Consider the following 26,067-nt stretch of genomic DNA (forward strand, 5'->3'; position numbering starts at 1 on the left):
TGCCCGGCCGAAACGTAAATACGCTTAAGACCGTTTTGGAAAGGTAAGCTTTCTTTCGACGTAACGCACGCGTAGGTACGCTCTATAACTTTCGAGCGCATACCAGACAGACGCACACATGATGACAGACAGACAGAAGGACAGACAGACAGAAGGACAGACAGAAGGACAGACAGAAGGACAGACAGATCTACCGATTTATATATATAGATTAAAGAACAGATGTCAGGTTCCAGATGAGGCCTTTACCAACTGCAGGGAAAGGGAACAGCACCTGACCAAAGATACACACTATACGGCAGCAAACCGTGATCACTTGTGGTGGTGGCAGCTCTACACCGGGTCCAAACCATCAGCTGCCACTTGCAGCCCATTTACCACAAGCACCTGGAGGCTGAGGAACTTTTGGCACAATAATAATTCTACAGATTTTTACAGCACAGGAGGAGGCCATTCTTCCCAATGTGCCTGCGTCAGTTCTCTGAAAGGGCCATCCAGTTAGCATTATTCTCCGAACCATTCCCAAGCCTTTTGACATTTTTCTTTTTCAAAAATTTATCCACTTCACCAGCATCTATAGACCTGCTGCCACCACTGTTATTTTAGTCCTAATCTTTAGTTACTAACTCACTGGCCCATGGAAATATTTTCCCCGCTTTGCTTTTTCAAGACCCCTCCTAATATTGAGCACCGCTATCAGGTCTCCTCTTAACCTTCTTAGTTCAAGTGAAAGGACCCCAAGCAATGTTCTCTTTAAACATGCGCGGTATTTTGAATGGGCTGCGCACCCAAAACAAAATGAAAGGGAACATTGACCCCAAGTCTCTCCTCATAACTAAAGCCTTTCATCCTTGGTATCATCTTAGTGAATCTCTTCTGTAACCTCGCCATGACCTTCACATCCTTCGTCAAGCAAGGTGTCCAAAAACTGGACACAATATGGCCAACTCCCTGATTCTGGGGGGAATGGGCGCAAGATCACAGTGCATCAGCGCTCCCACACTGTTAGGCCGGAATTTTGCCGGCGCTCAGAGGGCGGGTTCGGAGGCGGGTGCGTTGTCAAAATCTAAAAGATTGACAGCGGGTCGGGATCCCGCCTCTGTGTCAGTTTCCCAAGTGCCGGGTCTGCCTGCGCTTTGCAGACCCGGCACTAAGCGGCGGGTGAGCCAATTGAGATAGTTAAGAGGGTCTTTAAAAGTAGTTGAACGGCATTTTACCACCTACTAGCCATTTTTCCAACTTTTTCACGAGGTACCCATCAGGTAAGTGTGTCGGGTTCTCTATGACTCTCCATTGCTGTGAAAAGGTGACAGCTGCAAAAGTGGTATAAACGCTGCCATTTCACAGCTGTTCACTTTCCAATGTCAAAAGCTTGAGCCTTCAAGATTTGGAAGACACGTTTGAGCTGTATGCAGTTTGGAAGTGTTTGGGGTAAACTCTCTATCCACTGTCACTTCCTTGGAGCAACCTCTCTCACCACTGATAGATCGTTTCTGTCATCTCACTTCAGCTGTCATCTATTCCAGCAGCATCGGTGCCCTTGGTCCTCTGAATCCCACCACGATCAGCCCCAACACCAACATCACCAGGCACACCAGCAGCACCAACAACAACATCAACCTTCTCTGGAATTTGTGGCAAACGTGGCAGCCAATTTGCGTACAGCAAGCTCCCACAAACAGCAATGTGGTAATGACCAGATAATGTTTTTGTTATGTAGATTGAGGGATAAATATTGACCAGGACACCGGGGATAACTCCCCTGCCCTTCTTCGAAATAGTGCCATGGGATCTTTTACATGCACCTGAGAGAGTAGACGGGGCCTCGGTTTAACGTCTTATTCGAAAGACGGCACCTCCGACAGTGCAGCACTCCCTCAGTACTGCACTGGAGTGTCAGCCTAGATTTTTGTCTTCAAACCCCTGGAGTGGGACTTGAACCCACAACCTTCTGATTTCAGAGGCGAGTGCGCTACCCATTGATCCACAGCTGCTGTGTTAAATTGGCAGAAATGCTATAATATGAATTATGTATTTATATATTCCAATTGAAGAATTCTACAATCATTGCTCTGTGTTCTCCTGCAAGTGCCAATATCTTATATTCAGAGTTGGAACTATATCACATAGTCAATGATTTGATTGGCCAAGAGCCAGTTTCAAAGTCTGGTTTCTTAACGAATCAGGAGTAGGGTTATTGATGTTTATCCTGCTGGCATCAGCAGAGCAACAGATCAAACGGCCGATACATTGTGAAGGGAGGTCCTGTTCTTGGTTGCTTTCCAGTAACTCCAACTGGAACTATACATGTCTAAGCACAGGAAATACGGCTGCGATGCCCTCTCTGTTTAAGAAGCCTCACTCACCTCTAGACTCACAAATTAATGATGGCCACTTTCATGGGGCAACAGACAGTGACCAATACCCATGGAATCACACCTGAGCAAAGGGCGGTGACTTCAGGGAGGGAAGACGATGAAATGGAAGGAGACAATATTGGCAAGAAAAATAGCTGTGGTTTGAAATCCCTCTGAGTGGGAGTGGAAAATTATGGGGAGTGCGGAACTGGTCCACGTGTTGGAACAGGAAACCAAATGGAGGGGAAAACCATTACTGGAATTCTTGTGGAAATTCTCATTATAACATAGCTGTGACATAAACCCTTTCACCCAGCTGCACAGGTGCTTAAGCATATTTACTTTTGTTTCATAGCCTTAAAATTAGGCCATTCAGGAGTGAAATCTGGAACTCACTCCCCCAAAAGTGGATGCTGGGTCAATTGAAATTTTGCAGACCAAGATAGACAGATTTTTGTTAAGTAAGGGATAGAAACATAGAAGATAGGAGCAGGAGTAGGCCATTTGGCCCCTCGAGCCTGCTCCGCCATTCAATGCGATCATGGCTGATCATCCAAATTCAGTACCCCTTGATCCCTTTAGCCTTAAGAAATATATCCAACTCCTTCTTGAATATATTTAATGAACTGGCCTCCACCGCCCTCTGTGGCAGAGAATTCCACAGGTTCACCACTCTCTGGGTGAAGAAATTCCTCCTCATCTCAGTCCTAAATGGCTTACCCCTTATCCTTAGATTATGACCCCTAGTTCTGGACCCCACGGCCATCGGGAACATCCTTCCTGCATCTAGTTTGTCCAGGCCTGACAGAATTTTATAGGTTTCGATGAGATCCCCTCTCAATCTTCTAAACTCCAGTGAGTATAAGCCCAATTGACACAATCTCTCCTCATACGTCATTCCTGCCATCCCAGGTATCAGTCTGGTGAATCTTTGCTGTACTCCCTCCATGGCAAGAACATCCTTCCTCAGATAAGGCGACCAAAACTGCACACAATACTCAAGGTGCGGTCTCACCAAGGCCCTGTACAACTGCAGCAAGACATCCTTGTTCCTGTACTCGAACCCTCTCGCTACGAAGGCCAACATACCATTTGCCTTCTTAACCGCCTGCTGCACCTGCATGCTTACCTTCAGCGACTGGTGCACAAAGACGCCCAGGTCTCTTTGCACTTCCCCTTCTCCCAATCTATTGCCATTCAAATAATAATCTGCCTTCCTGTTTTTGCCACCAAAGTGGATAACCTCACATATATCCACATTATAGTGCATTTGCCATGTTTCTGCCCAATCACCCAACCTGTCCAAATCATACTGGAGTTTCACGACATCCTCCTCACAGCACACCCTCCCACCCAGCTGTGTGTCGTCTGCAAATTTGGAGATATTACATCCAATTCCCTCTGATACGGAACAAAGTAAATGGAGTTGAGGTACAGATCAGCCATAATCTAACTGAATGATGGAAGAGGCTTGAGGGGCTGAATGGCCTCCTCCTGTTCCTATGTTTCTGGTTAATGCTCATTAATTAATTCTCCAAATCTATCAGTATTTGAATTTTTCACATAGTAATTCTGTTTTGTTTTAAAAGGGTGCTCACTTCATACCTCTGTCCACCTGTCAGTCACCACAGGCCCTCATCAGCAAATAAGAGGGTTGGCAGGGGACCAGCTGCCCAGACGGTGGCCCACCCGTCTCCCTGGGGACCTGCTGCCCAGACGGTGGCCCACCCGTCTCCCTGGGGACCTGCTGCCCAGACGGTGGCCCGCCCGTCTCCCTGGGACCTGCTTCCCAGGCGGTGGCCCACCCGTCTCCCTGGGGACCTGCTGCCCAGACAGTGGCCCACCCATCTCCCTGGGGACCTGCTGCCCAGACAGTGGCCCATCAGTCTCCCTGGGGACCTGCTGCCCAGACAGTGGCCCACCCGTCTCCCTGGGGACCTGCTGCCCAGACAGTGGCCCACCCATCTCCCTGGGGGCCTGCTGCCCAGACAGTGGCCCACCCATCTCCCTGGGGGCCTGTTGCCCAGACAGTGGCCCACCCGTCTCCCTGGGGGCCTGCTGCCCAGACAGTGGCCCATCAGTCTCCCTGGGGACCTGCTGCCCAGACAGTGGCCCACCCGTCTCCCTGGGGGCCTGCTGCCCAGACAGTGGCCCACCCGTCTCCCTGGGGGCCTGCTGCCCAGACAGTGGCCCACCCGTCTCCCTGGGGACCTGCTGCCCAGACAGTGGCCCATCAGTCTCCCTGGGGACCTGCTGCCCAGACAGTGGCCCACCCGTCTCCCTGGGGGCCTGCTGCCCAGACGGTGGCCCACCCGTCTCCCTGGGGACCGTGGAGACTATCCATCTCTGACCAGTGCTGCTTCACAGTGGAGCAACTGAGCTCACTCTCCTATTGAAAGGAGCTGGAATGCTGATACTCCAGCATTCTGTGCCAATGTGCCCTCCTTCCTTTCACATACTGCTTATGCCTCCAGTTGGCAATTGATGACCATTAAAGAGATTTAACAGGAAGATGTTGGGTGAAATCAGCTGTCATGGCAAACCCTCCATTCTTCTACTGTAGCAGCTTACCGTAGCTTCTGAATATTGGATGCAATTCCCGAAAGTCGGTAGATGCCGTCCACAACTCCATGTCTCTCAATAAAATCCGTGCAGCTTTTGAGTACCTGGGGGACTGAAGAGAAGGGGGGACTCGTTACAAACTCAGAAAAAACAGCACATTCCTCGCAGGTACAAAGCAAGGGAAACAGCCACATCTACCTTTACAATCAGGTGATCAATTTCCTTTCCTAGCCTCCTCCAACAGGTAAGCTGTGGGTATAAACTGTTAAGTACAACTATGTACAGGTATCATGAAACCCACCTGGAAATGTATGAGACAGGTGCACCGTTCAGGTATGTGTTGAGAGAACATCTACTTTTCGTCATTTTTAGCCCTGGGAGTATCTCAGAGTCACCTCATCTGAACCAACGCTCCCTCGCCATCTAATCTGGTAAGTGCAGCTAGTCCTATGTGCCAGAGGCCAGCCTGTTTTGGGAACACTACCACTCAATTTCTGCATGAAGACAAATTAATTAGGCTCAACTGTCCAACTTACACAATCATACAAAGGACGATTCTGCAAAACTGTCTGGATGCTCAGGCTAGGACAAGGGACAACTTCATTTACTCCAAGTTTATCTGTAAACTGTTGGTACAGAGAGTTCCCATCCCACTGGTTTTCACCGCGAGTGAGCTCCTGGATTGTGTTTCCAGGCAGATGTTTTGCTCGTCTCATTGTAGTGTTTTCACCAAATGTTTATTGAAGTGGCTACACCTTCATCAGTTTCAGTGACCAAATAAATCAACTATAAAATAAGGAAAATCACCCCTCCCAAGAACAGTGTACCCTTTGAGGGCACGAGGGCTGTTTCTGTTCTGCAAATTAAAGCATTTATAGGTTCTTTTACGATGCTCCCTCTGCTTAAATGGGATCACAATAAGCTCGCTGCTAAAATAATTGAAGATCAAAACAAAGCAGGTTTTCACTGTCCTGACAGACTGGAGCCTCCGAAGAGATGAGAAGCTCCTGAGTATTGTCAGCGCTGACGGACGTGTCTTGCCAGAGTTTCTCACTGGTCCACAGGTGTGCCAATAAAAACAGAACAAGCCATGGCAGAATCTCGGGCAATACCGGGACGTCTGCGCTCGTTAGTACACTGACACAAACGTGCACCATTGAACAGGTCAGTCAACTAAACAGAATCGTTGGTATATATGTTATAACACGGCACTGAGTCTCCAGGACAAGATTTGTAATGGTAGTAAATTCCATTACTCCATTATCACTATCTGTTTTTGGTCGCACGTTCAGTTAGTAGATTTTGAAAACTGCATGAAAGAAAAATGCAGTCAGCCCTTAAGGGGCTAAAAAGCAGCTGGTTTTGAGGCCGGAGCACATGTGAAGGATTGAGGGAATTTATGTTGTCTTCAACTTGTCCGACATCTGAAGACACATTAGTGGGTAAACACTCCTCCAATACGATGGGAACCTGCCCCCGCTAGCACTCTATCGCACGCCTGTAGAACCTTACCTCTTTAGTCAAAAATGAGCATCTTTGGAGCATCAGTAACGGATGGATAAGGAAATGTAAGCCTCCCAATGGATTCTCACACAGATGGAGCCAATCTGACAGTCTGACCACAAGATAATATAGTCGGATGTTAATCAGTATGGCTCCCCAATGGTTCAGTGGACAGTGTGGTATTGAGTCATAAATAACACAAAGGTTGCAAGTTCAATCCCTGATGTGCTAACTTTAGAAAATAAAGACTTGTACTTATATAACTCCTCTCAGGTACATCCCAAAGCGCTTCACAAACAATGAACTACTTCAAACTTGCTGCGAAGAGCGTTTACATTTTATTGCGTAGGGTAAGACAGCAGAGGTTTTACACAGCCTACCAGCAGCACGGAGATGAATGACCAGTTAATCTGATTTGGGTCTCTGGTTGAGGGAAGAGTGTTGGCCGTGACACTGAGAGAACTCCCTGTTCTTCCCTGGATTAAACTGTTACTCACTGCATTAACCAGCTGAGCTACTGGGGAGCCCTCAAATATTTTTAACTAGGCCAGGTTCAGTGCTCCCTGTCTGTGATGAAAGGGTAGGGGATGTTCATTAAATAATCACTGACAGCTGAGGATTCTATCACAGATACAGACACTGGATTTAAAACAGGAATGTCAGCTCCTGTACAGCTTATACAAACCTCATGTGGTTGCACTTTTGTATCACATCCTAGTGTCAGCTGTGGCTCAGAGACTTCAGCACAAAACTCTAGGCTGACACTCCAGTGCAGTGCTGAGAGAGTGCTGCGCTGTCAGAGGTGCCTTCTTTCGGATGAGACGTTAAACTGAGGCCCCATTACTCTCTCAGGTGAACATAAAAGAACCCATGGCACTATTTAGAAGAAGAGCAGGGGATTTACCCCCGGTGTCCTGACCAATATTTATCCTTCAATCAGCATAACAGAAACAGATTATCTGGTCATTATCACATTGCTGGTTGTGGGAGCTTGCTGTGCGCAAATTGGCTGCTGCATTTCCTACATTACAACAGTGACTACACTTCAAAAAGTACTTCATTGGCTGTAAAGCGCTTTGGAACATCAGGTGGTGGTGAAAGACGCTTTAGAAATGCAAGTCTTTCTTTCTTTCAGATTTTTACAAGATATGAACCTTACAATAACTTCAGTGCTCTATAGGTACGAATGTGTCAACACTTGGTGACATTCAACACTGAGTGTAGAGACACCAAGTCAGAATCTTCACAACAAACTTTGCCAGCATGTACACCAACCCCTCTCCCTATCAAAACAGAAAGGCAGATATTATAAGATATACAGGAAACTTTGTGTTATCCGGAGGCTAAATGTCCGGCAAGCTCGAGCCACCCGCAAAAATCAGGAGCCGTTTTTTTTCTTTTCGTTGCTTTTTTCTCAACAGTCAAGCTCTGCAAGGTCTGTAGCTAAGCAACAGCTTCAGCTAGAGACGCTACAGAGACGCTTGCCGACTGTTTAGAAGCTGTTGGGTTTGTTGATTCACACGGAGCTGAAAATCTCCGTATCTTTCAACATTAGCGCTGGAGTGTCCGGCAGTTTTGAGGGAATGGCAACAGCTCGGTCCCGTCGGTGCCGGCTAGCACAAAGTTTCCTGTACTATGGCCAATATTTATCCCTCAACCCACGTCACTAAAACAGATTATCTGGTCGTTATCTCATTGCTGTTTGTAGGACCTTGCTGTGCGCAAATTGGCTGCCGTGTTTCCCTATAATACAACAGTGACTACACTTCAAAAGTACTGAATTGGCTATTGCGCTTTGGGATGTCCCGGGGTCATGAAAGGTGCTATATAAATGCAAGTCTCTCTCTTTTTCTTTACCTAAATGTAAGATGGAAGACAATGTGTATTGTATGTGTCGCCTCCAGCTCCAAGCAATGTTACGGTCTCAACTGCTGTCAGGTGTCCAAAGCAAACTGACCTTTAGATGGCCAGCGGATTACAGTTGATAGCTTTATCCACTGAAGTGCGACAAATGATAAAAATCTTAATTACCCGATCAGTGATAAGAAGCCCATTTGATAACAAATGGAGGCACTGTAACATGAAAGTGGGTAACCATATAGTTGAGTTAGCTTTGTAGTCCTCAGTTCCCTGACTTTGCACTGCCTCCACCATGTGAGGGTGTGAAGAAGGGGCTCCACGAGAGTCAGATCCCATGTAGTTTCTGAAGGCGCCGAACACCTTGAGTCTCTTCGCCGGGAGCAAGCGGAAGCCAAGCGCAGGCAGCGCAAGGAGCGCACGTCAACCCAAGCACCCCACCCACCCGCCCCTTCAACCACCGTCTGCCTCACCTGTGACAGAGACTGTAGGTCCCGCATTGGACTCATCAGTCACCTGAGAACTCATTTTTAATGTGGAAGCAAGTCATCCTCGGTTCCGAGGGACTGCCTAAGAAGAAGAGGAGTTTCTACTAGAGTTTCTCTCATAAGCGATTGAAAAGAATTTGGACTTTTTTTGTTTTGAAACAGTTTATTGCACTTCTCGTACTTTCCTGCTTCTTAGTGCATCTGTGTATTCTATTTGTAAATGAATCTATTAGTTTAGCTTTCACACTTTGGTTTGATGGTCTGATTTTTTTCCAATTACCCATTTAATGTGATATCGGCCACTAGAGATCACACAGGATGCCCATTCACCATACTTGAAAGAATAAAGAACATGTTGGGCAATCCATGTGATCTCCAGTGACTGATATCACATTGAAAGGTTAATTGGCAATCCTGGACACACTACCTCAGACAAGGCATGGATTAGGGCACAGACTTTGGTTCATAGAAGATTGAAATTCTGATCAATCTGAGGAACCCTTTGTCCCTGTTCAGTCCTTTTTGAATGGATGCATCCTGTTTCCATGTTGTCCTCCTCACTTGCAGATTCCAAAATTTGTTTTTTTGCTGTGGTGGAACAAAGCCCAACTGTAACAGCCCAGTTTGTGCCTGACTGAGTCAGTGGGTGGGGAGGGCTGGGATTGACTTCAGTGCCCCAGACTAGCAAGGAGGAAAATGAATTTAGCCTGGATTCCCACTGCCATTCACTGTTGGATGGGAACAGAACGGGGTTCAGCTATAATGTTCCCCACACTTGAACAGCCTACCAACATTCAGCAAGTTCATTCCTGAAGGCTGCCCACGTGGCTGGGGTACTCGAGTCACGCTTTCAGGCAACGAGGGATTAAAGTCAGGGAAAAATCTACCAGCTGGAAAAACTTCAGGGGAATCGCTGCGTGTGGGAGCAGTCACTTTAACTTTCTGCTCTGTACAAATTCCTGACAGCCATCAAATATGACCTTTTCAAACCCTTTCTAATCAGTACATGGAATTTACCAAGCAGCCTATGAGATGCCTTTCTAATGAGCACTGAGCTTCCAATTACTCGACCCCACTGAGAGCAGCAACCCCCAACAGGGCATCATTTAACGAACCTGTATCAGCATGCAATCCAGCATCAATGTCTGCAACGCTGACCATCCAGTCGCTCCATACTCAGCAGTTGCAGTTGACCGGAGATGGCAGCTCCTTCACCTCTCACTGCCTCTCTCTTTCACACACTGTACTGAACCATGATTGTACTGTTACATCAATTCCACTTATCATTTCTCTCTGTGTTTTTTGACATTCCATGCTCCCATCTTCTGATACGAATAAGGCATATCCACACCTGAAACATAAACTTGTCTGTTCTATCCCCAGATTCTCACTGACCTGCCGGGTGCCTCCTATAGGACCCCCCCATCCACAGGCCTTCCTCCTACAGGCCCCCCCTCCTACAGGCCCCCCCCCTTACAGGCCCCCCCCCCCTACAGGCCCCCCCCCCTCCTACAGGCCCCTCTCCTACAGGCCTCCCTCTCCTACAGGCCCCCCTCCTACAGGCCCCCCTCTCCTACAGGCCCCCCTCCTACAGGCCCCCCCCCTCCTACAGGCCCCCACTCCTACAGGCCCCCCCTCCACAGGCCCTCCCTCTACAGGTCCCCCTCCTACAGGCGCCCCCCTCCTACAGGCCCCCCCCCTCCTACAGGCCCCCCCCCCCTACAGGCCCCCCTCCTACAGGCCCCCCCTCCTACAGGCCCCCCTCCTACAGGCGCCCCACTCCTACAGGCCCCCCCCTCCACAGGCCCTCCCTCCACAGGCCCCCCCTCCTACAGGCGCCCCCCTCCTACAGGCCCCCCTCCTACAGGCCCCCCCTCCACAGGCCCTCCCTCCACAGGCCCCCCCTCCTACAGGCGCCCCCCTCCTACAGGCCCCCCTCCTACAGGCCCCCCCTCCTACAGGCCCCCCTCCTACAGGCCCCCCCCTCCTACAGGCCCCTCTCCTACAGGCCTCCCCCTCCTACAGGCCCCCCTCCTACAGGCCCCCCCCTCCTACAGGCCCCCCCTCCTACAGGCCCCCCTCCTACAGGCCCCCCTCCTACAGGCCCCACTCCTACAGGCCCCCCCTCCACAGGCCCTCCCTCTACAGGTCCCCCTCCTACAGGCGCCCCCCTCCTACAGGCCCCCCCCTCCTACAGGCCCCCCCTCCTACAGGCCCCCCTCCTACAGGCCCCCCTCCTACAGGCCCCCCCTCCTACAGGCCCCCCCTCCTACAGGCGCCCCCCCTCCTACAGGCCCCCCTCCTACAGGCGCCCCACTCCTACAGGCCCCCCCTCTACAGGCCCCCCCTCCTACAGGCGCCCCCTCCTACAGGCGCCCCCCTCCTACAGGCCCCCCTCCTACAGCCCCCCCTCCTACAGGCCCCCCCCTACAGGCGCCCCCTCCTACAGGCGCCCCCCTCCTACAGGCCCCCCTCCTACAGCCCCCCCTCCTACAGGCCCCCCCTCCTACAGGCCCCCCTCCTACAGCCCCCCCTCCTACAGGCCCCCCCTCCTCCAGGCCCCCCCTCCTACAGGCCCCCCCTCCACAGGCCCTCCCTCTACAGGCCCCCCTCCTACAGGCCCCCCCTCCTACAGGCCCCCACCCTACAGCCCACCCCAACTTCACCGCCCTGCCTGTGTCACTATCCTACTAGAAGGTATGTGTGCACAGGGGAGAGGGGGGTCAACACCTCCCAGTTCAGACACAGATCATTACAGGTCACTGAAGAGCTCCATCCCATCCCACCACCCCACAAACTGACAATGTTGAATTCTGTAAGGAAGATTCACAAACACTGGCTCAGGTAAATGGTTCACTTTAGTGATGGGTCCAATCCCTGGGAGGAATAATTAAAAAAATTAGGAGTAAGAAGGGAAGTCAGGGGAAACATTTTATCCAAAGGGTAATCGAGTTATGGAATAAGTTTCAAGAGAAGCCCATTGAAGTGGAGAATCTATAAATGAGATCAAGAGACAACTGAACATACTTCTGGAGCAATAAGGAGCTGAGGACCATGGTGACGAGGTGGGATGGTGGGGTTAATCTATGAACGTGGGGCAGGCTTACTGAGCCTAATAACACTTTCCTGCTCCTAAAAACTCTTCTGTTCTTAAGTCAACAGTCAGAGGCCTGGGGCACACATACTGGGTTAATTAAAGCAGCCTCTGCAAACTCTGACAATCACAAGTGGGGAACCAGTGGGCTCCGTTGTTTCTGCAATGAGAAGGACAACACGGAACCAAGATTCATCCATTCAAAATGGACTGATGGGAACAAAGGGTTCCTCAGATACATCAGAATTTAAATCAGATAGCAGTACCAGCAGAGGCTCCCTGCACTCCGGGGGCCTGGTGTTCCTTCCCATGAACACTGTATCGCTACACTATTTTCCGGTGCTGATTTTATCCATTGAAGCAGCAACGCCCCAGTCCCGACTGCAAGTGCCCTCACTCCATGTACACAGCACGCAGGGTAACCAATGGGGAGCCAATCGGAGCAGATTCCAATTTGAACCAGAGTTACAGTCGTGATGGCATGGGTCTGGATTTGCTCTCATTTTATAGGATGCATCATGGCAATGAGCATTGTTTGAGCATATTTTACTCTGAAACAGCTTTGATCAGAGTCAATTTCATTCAGTTATAAAGGCTGGTTTACAAGTCATTAAAATCACCATTTTAGTTCACAGGGATCATTCAGAAGCCACATTTGGTGAGGATCAGTTTGACTTTACTCACCTGTTTGCGGTAAGGAAGGGTGTTACCTCTGGAGTCTGAGAATGCTGCATTCCTCCAGCTCTGGCCACTTCCTTCGCCCCACCATTGGTAGCCGTGCCTTCAGCTGTCTAGGCCCCAAGTTTTGGAGTTCCCTTCCTAAACCTCGCTGGCTCTCCTCATCTCTCTCCTCCTTTAAGACGCTCCTTAAAACCTAACTCTTTGACCAAGCTTTTGGTCACCTGTCCTAATATCTCCTTCTTTGCCTATTTTAATCTGAAAACACTCCTGTGAAGAGCCTTGGGATGTTTTACGACGTTAATTTCCCTTCTCCCTCGTGTATGCATCAAGCCTCCCCTCCAAATCAGTGCTCTCTGCTTCGACCACTCCATGTGGCAGGGAGTTCCACATTCTCACACCACTCTCTGTGTAAAGAAATTCCTCCTAAATTCTTTATTTGATCGGTTCGTGGCTTTCTTCTATTTATGTCCCCTTGTTTTGGTCTTACCCACAAGTGGAAACAGTTTCCCCACATCCACCCTTTCATCTTTCGATATTTGCAAAACACAGCGCTGCTAGAGTGGCAGTAAATCGACACATTTAGTACCATAACACATCAGGTGGCACAGCCAAATAAAGAGAAAGCTAAAAGGGTATGGGAAAGGGCAGACTCAGCACAGCGTGAGGGCCCAAGAGGCCTCCTCCAGTGTGCAAAATTCAACCATTCTCCATTATCCACATAAGATGAGCTAAAGACCATTTGGCCCAACTATTCTATGCCAATGTTTATACTCAATCTTATGCGGACAGTGGAGAATCGTTGGATTTTACACACAGGAGGAGGCCTGTGCTGAGTCTGAAAGAATTCTCCACTTAATCCCACTCCCATGCCCCTTCCCCATGCCCTTTTAACTTTCCAATACACAGGAGATGCATTTAACAGGTGAAATAAATCAACATGGGCAGCAGGTAGGTTTTCATTGTGCAACAGGAGAGGGTCAATTAATAACCTTGTAGTAAAGGGGCCTTTAGGGAAGAGTGACCATAATATGATAGAATTTTATATTCAGTTTGAAAGTGATTTAGTTAAATCTGAAACTAGGGTCTTAAATTTAAACAAAGCAGGCTACGTAGGTATGAGGGGCAAATTGGCTAAGGTAGATTGGGAAGCTACATTAAAAGGTATGGCAGTAGACAAGCAATGGCTTGCATTTAAAGAATTAATACATAATTTACAACAAATATACATTCCTTTAAGGCACAAAAACCCCACAGGAAAAGTGGTCCAACCGTGGCTAACAAGAGAAATTAAAGATAGTATTAGATCAAAGGAAGAGGCTTATAATGCTGCCAAAAAGAGTAGTAAGCCTGAGGATTGGGAGGATTTTAGAATTCAGCAAAGGAGGACCAAGAAATTGATAAAGAAAGAGAAAATAGAATGAGAGTAAACTAGCAAGGGACATAAAAACAGACTGTAAAAGCTTTTATAGGTATGTAAAAAGGAAAAGATTAGCGAAAGTAAATGTGGGTCCCTTACAGGCTGAGACAGGAGAAATTATAATGGAGAATAAGGAAATGGCAGTGAAATTAAACAAATATTTTGTGTGTCTTCACGGAAGACGCAAAAAACTTTATGAAAGGGAAATCATGTTTGTTGTAACTAGCAGAATAGAAAAGGGGGAACCAGTGGGTGTGGTGTATTTGGATTTTCAGAAGGCATTCAATAAGGTGCCACACAAGAGGTTATTAAACAAAATTAGAGCTCATGGAATTGGAGGTAATATACTTGCATGGATTGAGGATTGGTTAACGGACAGAAAACAGAGAGTAGGAATAAACGGGTCATTTTCGGGTTGGCAGGCTGTAACTAGTGGGATACCACAAGGATCAGTTATCCACTTTGGTAGGAAAAACAGAAAAGCAGGGTATTTTTTAAATGGTGAGGGATTGTGTTCAGAGGGACCTGGGTGTCCTTGTATATGAATCACTGAAAGTTAACATGCAGGTACAGCAAGAAATTAGGAAAGCAAATGGTATGTTGGCCTTTATTACAAGACGATTTGAGTATAAGAGTAAAGACGTCTTACTGCAATTATATAGGGCCCTGGTGAGACCACACCTGGAGTATTGTGTACAGTTTTGGTCTCCTTACCTAAGGAAGGATATACTTGCCATAGAGGGAGTGCAACGAAGGTTCACCAGACTGATTCCTGGGATGGGGGGATTGTCCTATGAGGAGAGATTCATAGAGTCATAGAGTTATACAGCACAGAAAGAGGCCCTTCGGCCCATCGTGTCTGCGCCGCCCATCCATCCCTGTCCAGTCTAATCCCATTTTCCAGCATTTGGTCCATAGCCTTGTATGCAATGGCATTTCAAGTGCTCATCCAAATGCTTCTTGAATGTTGTGAGGGTTCCTGCCTCTACCACCCTTTTAGGCATTGAGTTCCACATTCCAACCACCCTCTGGGTGAAAAAGTTCCTCCTCAAATCCCCTCTAAATCTCCTGCCCCTTACCCTGAATCTATGCCCCCTTGTTATTGACCCCCCTACTAAGGGGAAAAGTTCCTCTTTGTCTACCCTATCTATGCCCCTCATCATTTTGTACACCTCAATCAGGTCCCCCCTCAGCCTTCTTTGCTCCAAGGAAAACAACCCCAGCCTGTTTAGTCTTTCTTCATAGCTGAGGCGCTCCATCCCAGGTAACATCCTGGTGAATCTTCTCTGCACCCTCTCCAGAGCAATCACATCCTTCCTATAGTGAGGCGACCAGAACTGCACACAGTACTCCAGCTGTGGCCTCACCAGCGTTTTGTACAGCTCCATCATAACCTCCCTGCTCTTATATTCTATGCCACGGCTAATGAAGGCAAGTATCCCATATGCCTTTTTAACCACCTTATCTACCTGTTCCGCTGCCTTCAGGGATCTATGTACATGTACACCAAGGTCCCTCTGACCCTCTGTACTTCCTAGGGTCCTACCACTCATTGTGTATTCCCTTGCCTTATTTGTCCGTCCAAAATGCATCACCTCGCACTTTTCAGGGTTAAATTCCATTTGCCACTTTTCCGCCCATCTGACCAACCCGTTTATATCGTCCTGTAGCCTGAGGCTTTCCTCCTCGCAATTTACCACCCCACCAATTTTCGTGTCATCTGCGAACTTACTGATCATACCTTTTACATTCTCATCCAAATCATTTATGTAGATCACAAACAACAAGGGACCCAGCACCGATCCCTGAGGTACCCCACTGGACACAGGCTTCCAGTCACAAAAGCAACCTTCGACCATCACCCTCTGCCTCCTGCCACTCAGCCAGTTTAGGATCCAACGCGCCAAGGCATCCTGGATCCCATGGGCTCTTACCTTCTTGACCAGTCTCCTATGCGGGACTTTGTCAAAAGCTTTACTGAAGTCCATGTAAACCACATCCACAGCATTTCCCTCATCCACCCCCCTAGTCACCCCCTTGAAAAATTCAATCAGATTTGTCAGACATGATTTACCCTTGACAAAGCCTGAGTAGATTGAGTAGACTAGGCCTATATTCTCTAGAGTTTAGAAGAATGAGAGGTGATCTCATTGAAACATACAAAATTCTTACAGGGCTTGACAGGGTAGATGCAGGGAGGATGTTTCCCCTGGCTGGGGAGTCTAGAACCAGGGGTCCCAGTCTCAGAATAAGGGGTCGGCCATTTAGGACTGAGATGAGGAGAAATTTCTTCACTCAGAGGGTGGTGAATCTTTGGAATTCTCTACCCCAGAGGGCTGTGGAGGCTCAGCCGTTGAATTTTTCAAGACAGAGATCGACAGATTTTTGGATATTAAGGGAATCAAGGGATATGGGGATAGTGCAGGAAAGTGGAGTTGAGGTAGAAGATCAACCATGATCTTATTGAATGGTGGAGCAAGCTCGAGGGGTCAAACGGTCTACTCCTGCTCCTATTTATTATGTTCTTATGTTTAGCAAACACTCTGGGAGCCCAGAGATGGGCAGTCTTTATCCGAGGGTACCAAGAGAGAGAAGCAATGAGAGCTGTGAGATGCTAACAGTTATTTTGAAGGTGCTTAACATGGAGGGGAGAGGGAAGTCCTGCTAGACTAGTAATAGGCTAACTTGGTGCCATTTTTAGAAGAAAATTTAAAAAAAAGACCAATAATACCACAAACCTATTAGTCCCAGACCAGGTAAAAAACTGAAACTATTTATCAAGTAGAAGAAGAAAAACTGTACTTATACAGAAACTTTCATATCCTCAGGATGCTTCACTAATGAATACTTTGAAATTTAATCACTGTTGTTCTGTAACAACTTGAACCCGTCCAATCAGGTTTCCGCCCATAGCACTGAAATGGTTGTTATCAAAGTCACAAAGGACATCCTATGTGACTGACCGTGGTAAACTATCCCTCCTCGTCCTTCTCAACCTGTCTGCAGCTTTTGATATGGTTGACCAGACCATCCTCCTCCAACGCCTCTCCTCCATCGTCCAGCCTGCCCTCGCCTGCTTCCATTCCTATCTATCCAGTCGTAGCTAGAGAAACTCCTGCAATGGCTTCTCTTCCCGCTCTCGCATGGTTACCTCTGGAGTCTCCCAAGGATCTATCCTTGGCCCCCACGTTCCCTCTATAAGCTGTGCGGTCGCGCTGCTTTCTGCCAGTCCTGCGCAGCCCACGACCGGCTTTTCTAATGTTGAATTTCACGCTTGCGCGGAACTGTAAAGGGGCCGTGCACCCAAAAAAAGAGGGGGAACATTGCTCGGCTCCCTCCTATTTCTCATTTACCTGCTGTCCCTCAGTGACATCACTGAAAACTCAATGTCAGGTTCCAGATGTACGCTGACGACACCCAGCTCTACTTCATCACCACCTCTTTCGACCCCTCCACCGTCTCTGATTTGTCACGCTGCTGGTCTGACATCCAGTACTGGATGAGCAGATATGACCTCTTTGGCAACCGCCACAAACTCCGTTCCCTAGCCATTGACTGCAACCCTCTCCCTGGAAACTATCTAAGGCTGAACCAGACGGTTCCTAATCTCAGCGTCCTTTTTGACCCTGAGCTGAGCTTCCGACAGCATATCATAGCCACCAGCAAGACCGCCTACTACCACCTCCATAATATCGTCTGATTCCGCCCTTGCCTCAGCTCATCTGCTGCTGAAACCCTCATCATGTTACCTCTAGGCTCGTCTATTCTAAGGCTCTCCGAGCCGGCCTCCCATCCTACACAATCCGTAAATTTCAGCTCATCCAAAACTCTGCTGGCCGTATCCTAACTCGCACCTAGTCCCACTCACCCACCACCCCTGTGCTCACGGACACCTCAAGTTTAACATTCTCATCCTTGTGTTCAAATCCTTCCATGCCTCGCCCCTCCCTATCTCTGTAACCTCCTCAAGCCCTACAATCTTCGGGGAACAGACAGGCGTTTCTGCGGCCGCAGACATGATTCCAGGATGGTATGTTGCCTCCCTGGTGCCAGGGTCAAGAATGTCACTGAGCGGCTGCAGAACATTCTGAGGGAGGAGGGTGAACAGCCAGAGGTCGTAGTCCATATCGGTACCAATGACATAGGAAGAAAGAGGGATGAGGTCCTGCAGGCAGATTTTAGGGAGCTAGGAAAGAGATTAAAAAGGAGTACCTCAAAGGTAGTATTCTCCGGATTACTCCGAGTGCCGCAAGCTAGTGAGTCTAGAAATAGGAGGATAGAGCAGATGAATGCATGGCTGGAGAGATGGTGCAGGAGGAGGGGCTATAGATTCCTGGGACATTGGGTTGAGAACGGATCTGGCCCGGGTAAATTGTAGGCCAAACTGTAATCGAACAATGGGCTGTGTTTAAAGAGGAGATGGTTCGGGTACAGTCGAGGTACATTCCCACAAGGGGGAAAGGTAGGGCAACCAAAGCCAGAGCTCCCTGGATGACGAAAGAGATAGAGAGTAAGATGAAGCAGAAAAAGGGGGCGTATGACAGATGTCAGGTTGAGAATACAAGTGAGAATCAGGCTGAATATAGAAAGTTCAGAGGGGAAGTGAAAAAGGAAATAAGAGGGGCAAAGAAAGAGTATTAGAGTAGATTGGCAGCTAACATAAAAGGGAAAAGTCTTCTATAGGCATAGAAATAGTAAACAAAGTAGTAGGAGGAGGGGTGAGGCTGATTAGGGACCAAAAAGGAGACCTACGCATGGAGACAGAGAGCATGGCTGAGGTACTAAATGAGTACTTTGCATCTGTCTTTACCAAGGAAGAATATGCTGCTAAAGTCATAGTGAAAGAGGAGGTAGTTGAGATACTGGATGGAATAAAAATTGATAAAGAGGAGGTACGAGACAGGCTGGCTGTACTTAAAGTAGATAAGTCATCAGGACCGGATTGAATGCATCCTAGGATGCTGAGGGAAGTAAAAGGTGGAAATTGCAGAGGTACTGGCCATAATCTTCCAATCCTCCTTAGATACGGGGATGGCGCCAGAGGACTGGAGCACTGCAAATGTTACACCCTTGTTCAAAAAAGGGTGGAAAGATGAACCCAGCAACTACAGTTTAACCTTGGTAGTGGGGAGCTTTTAGAAATGATAATCAGGGACAAAATTAACAGTCACTTGGACAAGTGTGGATTAATTAAGGAAAGCCAGCATGGATTTGTTACAGGCAAATCGTATTTAACTAACTTGATTGAGTTTTTTGATGAGGTAACAGAGGGTTGATGAGGGCAATGCGGTTGGTTGATGTGGTATACATGGATTTCCAAAATGCGTTTGATAAAGTGCCACATAATAGGCTTGCCAGCAAAGTTGAAGCGCGTGGAATGAAAGGGACAGTGGCAACATGGATACGGAACTGGCTAAGTGACAGGAAACAGAGTAGTGCTGAATGGTTTTTCTTCAGACTGGAGGAAAGTACACAGTGGTCTTCCACAGGAGTCGGTACTAGGGCCACTGCTTTTCTTGATCTATATTAATGACTTAGACTTGTGTGTACAGGGCACAATTTCAAAATCTGGAGATGGCACAAAACTTGGAAGTATAGTGAACAGTGAGGAGGAGAGTGATAGACTTCAGGAGGCTGGTGGATTGAGTGGACAGGTGGCAGATGAAATTTAATGCAGAAAATTGTGAAGTGATACATTTTGGTAGGAAGAATGAGGAGAGGAAATATAGACTAAAGGGTACAATCCTAAAGGGGGTATATGAACAGAGAGCCCTGGGGGTATATGTGCACAAATCATTGTAAATGGCAGGGCAGGTTGAGAAAAGATTTAAAAAAGCATACGGGATCCTGGGCTTCATAAATAGAGGCATAGAGTACTAAAGCAAGGAAGTGATGATGAACCTTTATAAAACACTGGTTTGGCCTCAACTGGAGTATTGTGTCTAATTCTTTAGGAAGGATGTGACGGCCTTAGAGAGGGTGCAGAAAAGATTTACAAGCATGGTTCCAGGATGAAGGACTTCAGTTATGTGGATAGACTGGAGAAGCTGGGGTTGTTCTTCTTAGAGCAGAGAAGGTTGAGAGGAGATTTAATAGAGGTGTTCAAAATCATGAGGGGTCTAAACAGAGTAGATACAGAGAAACTGTTTCCACTGGTGGAAAGGTCGAGAACCAGAGGACATAATTTAAGGCGATTGGCAGACAAACCAAAGGCGACATGAGGAAAAACTTGTTTACGCAGTGAGTGGTTAGGATCTGGAATGTACTGCCTGAAAGGGTGGTGGAGGCAGATTCAATCGTGGCTTTCAAAAGGGAATTGGATAAGTACTTGAAGGAAAAAATTTGCAGGGCTACGGGGAAAGGGCGGGGGAGTGGGACTAGCTGAAGCGCTCTTGCAGAGAGCCGGCACGGGCTCGACGGGCCGAATGGCCTCCTTCTGTGCTGTAACCATTCTATGATTCTAATCCTCCCGAGATATCTGCGCTCCTCCAATTCTGGCCTCTTGTGCAACCCTGATTATCATTGCTCCACCACTGGCGGCCGTGCCTTCAGCTGCCTGGGCCCTAAGCTCTAGAATCCCCTCCCTAAACCTCTCCGTCGCTCTATCTCTCTCCTGCTTTAAACTGTTCCTTAAAACCTGCCTCTTTGACCAAGCTTTTGGTCATCTGCCCTAACAGCTCCTTATGTGGCTCGGTGTCAGAAATGTCTGTATTGGGACATTGTGCTATGTTAAGAGCAAGAGGATAACTAAAGAAAGGGTAGGGTCTATTCGTGATCATGAGGGTAATCTGCGTGTGGAGGCGGGAGACGTCGGTAGGGTTCTTAATGAATACTTTGCATCTGTTTTCACAAAGGAGTGGGGCGAAGCAGACATTGCTATCGGGGGGGGGGGAGGGAGTGTGAAATATTAGATGAAATAAACATAGTGAGAGAGGAAGTATTAAAGAGTTTAGCAGCTTTAAAAGTGGATAAATCCCCAGGCCCAGATGAAATATCTCCAGGCTGTTATGCAAAGCAAAAGAGGAAATAGCAGAGGCCCTGACCATCATTTTTCAATCCTCTCTGGCTTCAGGTGTGGTGCCGGAGGTCTGGAGGATTGCTAATGTGATACCTTTGTTTAAAAAGGGAGAAAAGGATAGACCGAGTAATTACAGGCCAGTCAGCCGAACCTCGGTGGTGGGAAAATTATTGGAAAGAATTCCGAAAGACACGGATTAATCAAGGATAGTCAGCATGGATTTGTTACGGGAAGGTCGTGTCTGACAAACTTGATTGAATTTTTTGAGGAGGTAACAAAGTGGGTCGATGAGGGTAGTGCGTTTGATGTAGTGTATATGGACTTTAGCAAGGCTTTTGATAAGGTTCCACATGGCAGACTGGTCACGAAGTTAAAAGCCCATGGGATCCAGGGCAAAGTGTCAAGTTGGATTCAAAACTGGCTCAGAGACAAGCAGTGAGTTCCAGACCCCCACAACCCTCTGGGTGAAGAAATTTCCCCTCAAATCAGGTTAATGGGTGTTTTTGTGACTGGAAGGCTGTTTCCAGTAATTCCGCAAAGCTCAGTACTAGGTCCCTTGCTTTTTGTGGTATATATCAACGATCTTGACTTGAATTTAGGGGGTATGATTAAGAAGTTTGTAGATGATACTAAAATCGGCTGTGTGGTTGATACTGAAGAAGGAAGCTGTAGACTGCAGGAAGATATCAATAAATTGGTCAGGTGGGCAGAACAGTGGCAAATGGAATTCAATCCGGAGAAGTGTGAAGTAATACATTTGGGGAGGGCTAACAAGGAAAGGAAATACACATTAAATGGTAAGAACTGAGTAGTGTAGAGGAACAAAGGGACCTTGGAGTGCATGTCCACAGATCCCTGAAGGTAGCAGGCCAAGTAAATAAGGTGGTTAAGAAGGCATACGGAATGATTGCCTTTATTAGCCGTGGCATAGAATACAAGAGCAGGGGGGGTTATGCTTCAACTGTATAAAACACTAGTTAGGCCTCAGCTAGAGTATTGCATGCAGTTCTGGTCACCACATTACAGGAAAGATGTGATTGCACTAGAGAGGGTACAGAGGAGATTTACAAGGATGTTGCTGGGAGTAGAGAATCTTAGCTATGAGGAAAGACTGGATAGGCTGGGTCTGTTTTCCTTGGAACAGAGGAGGCTGAGGGGAGACCTTATTGAGGTGTATAAAATTATGAGGGGCATAGATAAAGTGGATAGAAAGGACCTATTTCCCTTAGCAGAGGGGTCAAAAACCAGGGGGCACAGATTTAAAGTAATTGGGGGAAGGTTTAGAGGGGATTTGAGGGGAAATGTCTTCACCCAGAGGGTTGTGGGGGTCTGGAACTCACGGCCTGAAAGGGTGGTAGAGGCAGGAACCCGAACCACATTTAAAAAGTACTTGGATGTGCCCTTGGGATGCTGTAACCTGCAGGGCTACGGACCAAGAGCTGGGAAGTGGGATTAGGCTGGATAGCTCTTTTTTGACCGGCGTGGACACGATGGACTAAAATGGCCTCCTTCCGTGCTGTAACTTTCTATGATTCTATGTTAAAGGCGCTATATAAATGCGAGTTGTTGTTGTCGGGGCATGTGGCTGCTAACTTGTGCATAGCAAGGAAATCATTTAAATGAGGTAAATGAACAGTTAATCTATTTTTGGTGGTGTTGGTTGAGGGATAAATGTTGACATCTCAATCGCTGACTTCTACTTCCCTCCAATCCATTACTCCGACTGTAACTCCTATCGTGTCTCAATCCCTCACCCCACCACACCTCAAACCCTTAACAAAATTACAGGATTACCCTACTGAGCTATTTTGCCAACATAAATGTTACTTCACTTCAGAGCAATGCATGGTATGTGAAGTGCTTGAGGTTTAGTCAATGGTGAATCATGATCGTGATTCGAAGCTCTTCCACTGAAACCAGACCCTGCACTCTCTTCTCTTTGTTTTGAGATTCACTCTAAACATTGCTAAACCCATTTCCCACCTCACACCAAGTACAATCCAGAGGGAGGAACTGTGATTGCTCTCCATTGCTGCACTGATACAGGCTCAGAACTGTACGGAATGAGGCTCTACGACTGAAACCAAACCACAAGCACGAGTTAGAAAGAAACCTATTCTGATGGGTGTGAGCATAACAAACGCACCTGATTGGACAGAGAGAGGCTGATGGTAAATTGCACCCTTTATCCCAGACACATTCCGAGAGCTACTGAACCATAGAAACATTTGGCAACAATAAGGTTATTAAATTGAACCCGCTGGTCAGATTGTAATTGAATTGTGGTATCTCTGTGGTGTGAGCCGATATTAAAGGTCTCCCAGGAATGAGATTGAAGCAGATTCCGTGTGTTTTCCGTCGCTCAGCAGTTATCTCATTGCAAGATCACTCCCCTCAGTAGACCTGCTTTAGGTGGGGAATCTTTGACTGCCAGGCTCACAGGACTTCAAAACAGTAAATAAAAATACACCAGCACCAAATCCTGTCAATTCTTCCGCACTGAACTTCCTGGTCGTATTTGTACCTTTTTCAGTAACAGACAGAGAATTCCCACCATACTGATGAGGCTCGCCTGCCATTACTGAATCGGAAAAGGGAACTTTAACGAGGAAATAGAGGCTTTAGTGCAAGAATGCCATTGGTTCTCCAGAAAAGCTAACTTCTGCTCTCGCCCCGGCTCTTCCGACACAATCGCTAACTCCTCCGACACAATCGGCGGGTCTTCCAACAACAATAATTTGCATTTATGTAGCGCCTTTAACGTAGTAAAACATCTCAAGGCGTTTCACAGGAGCTTTATCAAACAATACTTGACACTGAGCCACATGCGGAGATATTAGGAAAGATGACCAAAAGCTTGGTCAAAGATGTGGGTTTTAAGGATCGTCTTAAAGGAGAGAGAGGTAGAGAGGTGGAGAGGTTTAGTGGAGGGAATTCCAGAGCTTAGGGCTTCAGCAGCTGAAGGCACAGCCACCAATGGTGGAGCGATTAAAATCGGGGATGCTCTAGAGGCCAGAATTGGAGGAGCGCAGCGATCTTGAAAGCTTGTAGGGTTGGAGGAGGGTACAATGTAGGGAGGGGCGAGGCCATGGAGGGATTTGAAAACAAGGATGAGAATTTTAAAATTGAGGCGTTGCTTAACTGGGAGCCAATGTAGGTCGGTGAGCACAGGGTTGATGGATGAACAGGATTTGGTGCGAGTTAGGACACGGGTAGCAGACACTATTGCCAACTCCACCGACACTATCGCCAACTCCTCCTGAAAGGGCAGTGTGCTGACCCAGTCCCATGAATGTGTCACTGCTCCCATTTTTCAAATTCCTTCAAGTGACTTTCAAGTTGACTTCAGACACCAGTTTTAGATTTTCCCACTCCCATCTCTTCACTGCCTCCATCTGAACTGTCTGGGCCAACAGCCTTAGCACCTCACTGACCATGTCCAGTACACACAAAATAGCAATTGTCCCACAGGAGTCACTGCAGAATTTTTCTCTCCCTCGTCTAAAGACTCTGAGAGCAGTTGTAGAGCAGGTGAAACTGGAACAACCAAGTTTAAAGTGAAGACATACAAAATAATCAGGGACATTGACTGAACAGAGCCAAAGGCTGTGGCTGGAACCAGGCGCTAGACAGAACCGGCGCCAGGGCTAGACAGGACCGGAGCCAGGGCTAGACAGGACCGGAGCCAGGGCTAGACAGGACCGGAGCCAGGGCTAGACAGGACCGGAGCCAGGGCTAGACAGGACCGGAGCCAGGGCTAGACAGGACCGGAGCCAGGGCTAGACAGAACCGGAGCCAGGGCTAGACAGGACCGGAGCCAGGGCTAGACAGGACTGGAGCCAGGGCTAGACAGGACCGGAGCCAGGGCTAGACAGGACCGGAGCCAGGGCTAGACAGGATCGGAGCCAGGGCTAGACAGGACCGGAGCCAGGGCTAGACAGGACCGGAGCCAGGGCTAGACAGGACCGGAGCCAGGGCTAGACAGGACCGGAGCCAGGGCTAGACAGGACCGGAGCCAGGCGCTAGACAGGACCGGAGCCAGGGCTAGACAGGACCGGAGCCAGGCGCTAGACAGGACCGGAGCCAGGGCTAGACAGGACCGGAGCCAGGGCTAGACAGGACCGGAGCCAGGGCTAGACAGGACTGGAGCCAGGGCTGAGCAAGGCTGGTCGGAACAGGGCTAGACAGGACTGGTCAGGACAGGGCGGGAGCCAGGGCTGGTCAGGACAGGGCGGGAGCCAGGGCTGGTCAGGACAGGGCGGGAGCCAGGGCTGGTCAGGACAGGGCGGGAGCCAGGGCTGGTCAGGACAGGGCGGGAGCCAGGGCTGGTCAGGACAGGGCGGGAGCCAGAGCGGGACGGGATGGAGCGGGAGCCAGAGCTGAGCAAGGCTGGTCGGGACAGGTCAGGAGCCACGGCTGGAGCGAGGCGGGACAGTGTGGGTGCGGGACGGGATGGAGCGGGAGCCAGAGCTGAGCAAGGCTGGTCGGGACAGGTCAGGAGCCACGGCTGGAGCGAGGCGGGACAGTGTGGGTGCGGGACGGGATGGAGCGGGAGCCAGAGCTGAGCAAGGCTGGTCAGGACAGGTCAGGAGCCACGGCTGGAGCGAGGCGGGACAGTGTGGGTGCGGGACGGGGCGGGAGCCAGGGCTGGACGGGACGGAGCGGGAGCCAGAGCTGTGCAGTCCAATTGTGAAAGCAACTGGCATTTTCAACAATGACCAAAAGCTGTAGTTTTCTACCTAGATCAGTACACTTCAACAGGCTGCTCACCACAATCCTCATTGAAACCCACCCACCAGCCACCTACATGTAAAACACTACAAACCCAAACCCACCCGAACAATTCAACAATTTCAGACTATAAATTGGCCCCTGTATTTCTTTATATTTTGTTTCTCTTGTTTCCTCACATGGTAGCTGTTAATGTTGCTGCCATCATCATTCACACATCATCTAGAGCCATCTTTTGTTTCTTAACTTGTCCCATTACCATCTCCTTCTGTCCCTGCTTAAAAATCTCTCCTTCCTAACCTTTTCCAGTTCTGACGAAGAGTTCGACCCAAAACATTGACTCTGTTTCTCTCTCCTCG

General features: G+C 48.4%; 1 protein-coding gene across 4 annotated transcripts in view; it reads right to left on the reverse strand.

Annotated features, from left to right (window-relative positions):
* arhgap32b (Rho GTPase activating protein 32b) overlaps positions 1-26,067 on the reverse strand; it is a 646,854-nt gene that overhangs the window by 55,766 nt on the left and 565,021 nt on the right. For all 4 annotated transcript variants that reach the window (XM_085968179.1, XM_085968180.1, XM_085968181.1 and 1 more), the window contains one exon: positions 4,929-5,031. In XM_085968179.1, the coding sequence (XP_085824305.1) occupies positions 4,929-5,031 (103 nt within the window). The remainder of the gene's footprint in view (positions 1-4,928; positions 5,032-26,067) is intronic.

Source organism: Somniosus microcephalus, chromosome 26, assembly GCF_052327205.1.
Source record: "Somniosus microcephalus isolate GS21.2 chromosome 26, FLI_Smic_1.0, whole genome shotgun sequence".
NCBI classification, from domain to species: Eukaryota; Metazoa; Chordata; class Chondrichthyes; order Squaliformes; family Somniosidae; genus Somniosus; species Somniosus microcephalus.